We start from the raw sequence: 2,214 nt of genomic DNA, 5'->3' as shown, positions 1-2,214 counted from the left end.
TACCCCATCAGACCAGCATACCCATCAGACCAGCATACCCATCAGACCAGCATACCCATCAGACCAGCATACCCCATCAGACCAGCATACCCGTCAGACCAGCATACCCGTCAGACCAGCATACCCCATCAGACCAGCATACCCATCAGGCCAGCATACCCATCAGACCAGCATACCCCATCAGACCAGCATACCCATCAGACCAGCATACCCATCAGACCAGCATACCCCATCAGACCAGCATACCCATCAGACCAGCATACCCCATCAGACCAGCATACCCATAGTCAATATGAAGTGTGGACTGCTGGGCCGCTGACTGGACCGGACTTCATCAGAGTGAGCGGAACGCGGGCCGCCGGCGTCCAGCCCACCCTCAGCAGGTCGCGTTCGGTCGCTCTCAAGAAGCAAGCAGGGACGGTCCATCCCTGAACCAGGATAGGAGCAGCTAGAATCAGAGGTTCAGTGAGTCTTTCAGCCTCGGTAACGTCTGGAAACGAGTCTGAGAGGAAACCAGTGAAAAGCACTGGGAGAAACAGGAAGAGATGTTTTACGTTAAAATGGATCCAATCTTCAGGAAACTGCAGAGAACTCAGGTGGATTAAATGAGGTTTCTGCCTCTTTAAATGCCTCGTTTTTCAGACCGATTGGTTTTGGATGTCAAAAGAGCAGAAAATGATCATTTCTCTGGGATCATTTTTCAGCTTCATTCCTCATTTTCTGTCTCAGGCCTCCAAACAGAAGCAGCCTTTTGGTTTGAAATGAAGAAACTTAAACCAACGATCAGTGAAATGACTTAACCGACCATGGACGCCTTTGTTTCCTTGGAAACGGGAAGCTAACGGGCTCAGACTGCTTCCTGGAGACGAAGCGGGCAGCTCAGAGCAGCTAGAGCCAGAGGAGGAGGAATGAGTTCAGGGAGCAGAAGGTTTCTCCGTTTAAATCAACGTCCAGGTGACCGTTTGGTTCAGAGCGCCGATCCCTGGAGGCCACCATCAGGCTCCGCCCCCTTACATTAGCTTAAAGGACCCTAGCTAATTACACCCTGATGAAGGCTCAGTGGCTGCGTACGGTGATGAAGCCTTCACCATCGGCTTCATCACCTTTAACTGAACCACAGCCTGATGGTTCCTGCTGCTGCAGCTCTGATCAGCCAAGGAGGCGCTAAAATCTGTGGATTAGCCACAGACTGAAGGATTACACAGATTACAGCTGATCAACACCCAGATTATCTCCACAACGGAGAGCGCTCATTAATGATGTTTTCCCACTGCAGAGAGAGGTCAGTGAACGTGTCGGAGCCAGAGTCCCTGGAGCTGACAGTTTCCAACCTGAAGCCAGAGGAGACCTACCGCTTCAGAGTGGTCGCCTACAACGAGGCGGGGCCTGGAGAGAGCTCCACCCCCCTAAAGATCGCCACCCAACCCGACCGTAAGCCTTCATCTCTTCTCTTGTCTTTAGCTCCAGTTTTCTGCTTCTAGATAAAAATGTTTTCCTTCCCCCCTGATCAGACAGAATGTGTTTATAGATTTAAAGTTTCTAGTCAGACCTTTTAGCTGCAGTTTTCAGCATGACTGGTAACAACAGTGCAGATATTAAACCAGAATGTGTTTATAGATTAGATCTAGAGCAGCCTGATCTCCCAGAGAGGCGTTGAAGCTCCACCTTTTTATCTGAGTTCATGTATTTCGAAGCCCCAGAATCTCACTTATTCATCTTTAACGTGGGAAAGAAGAGCCGGCATGCTGTGAGGAGAGGAAGCTGTGTCCTTCTTCTAGATCTGCGCCACAGATCTGCCTCTGATGCAGCTAAAGATGAGAAACACATGAGAACCACCTGCCATTCAATTCATGTTCAGTTCAGTTAGGGTTATTTCTATCGCATCAGTTAACAACATGTCGTCACTTTACACAAACAAATCAATCAGACGAAATGTTTGCATTGACTCGCTGACCTTGAAGGATTCTCTGTCCTTGATGAGCAGGTAGAGACAGTAGATATCAGATTGCACCGTTTCATTGATACAGCAATCCCTCACACCAGCAACAAAACCATCAACCTGTAAAGGAGAATAAATTACAGAGGGGAGAGAAAAGGGAAGAGGTTCTTTAATATTTATAACTGCACTATCTAATAACGATCTGCTAGTCATTATGGGGGAGGAGAACTGTTACAGTAATCCTGAAGGTTATTAGAAAGTGGTCAGAGAGGAAA

General features: G+C 48.3%; 1 protein-coding gene across 1 annotated transcript in view; it reads left to right on the top strand.

Annotated features, from left to right (window-relative positions):
• The window catches only part of LOC107101155 (netrin receptor DCC-like), a 46,844-nt gene that overhangs the window by 31,133 nt on the left and 13,497 nt on the right, over nt 1-2,214 (top strand). The window contains exon 4 of the mRNA XM_015399946.1: nt 1,277-1,431. Within this exon, the coding sequence (XP_015255432.1) occupies nt 1,277-1,431 (155 nt within the window). The remainder of the gene's footprint in view (nt 1-1,276; nt 1,432-2,214) is intronic.

The sequence above is a fragment of the Cyprinodon variegatus genome, unplaced genomic scaffold, assembly GCF_000732505.1.
Source record: "Cyprinodon variegatus isolate N-32 unplaced genomic scaffold, C_variegatus-1.0 Scaffold1060, whole genome shotgun sequence".
In the NCBI taxonomy this organism is placed as follows: domain Eukaryota; kingdom Metazoa; phylum Chordata; class Actinopteri; order Cyprinodontiformes; family Cyprinodontidae; genus Cyprinodon; species Cyprinodon variegatus.
The sequence above is the reverse complement of the archived record's forward strand: the minus strand, read 5'-3'. Positions and strand labels throughout refer to the sequence as shown.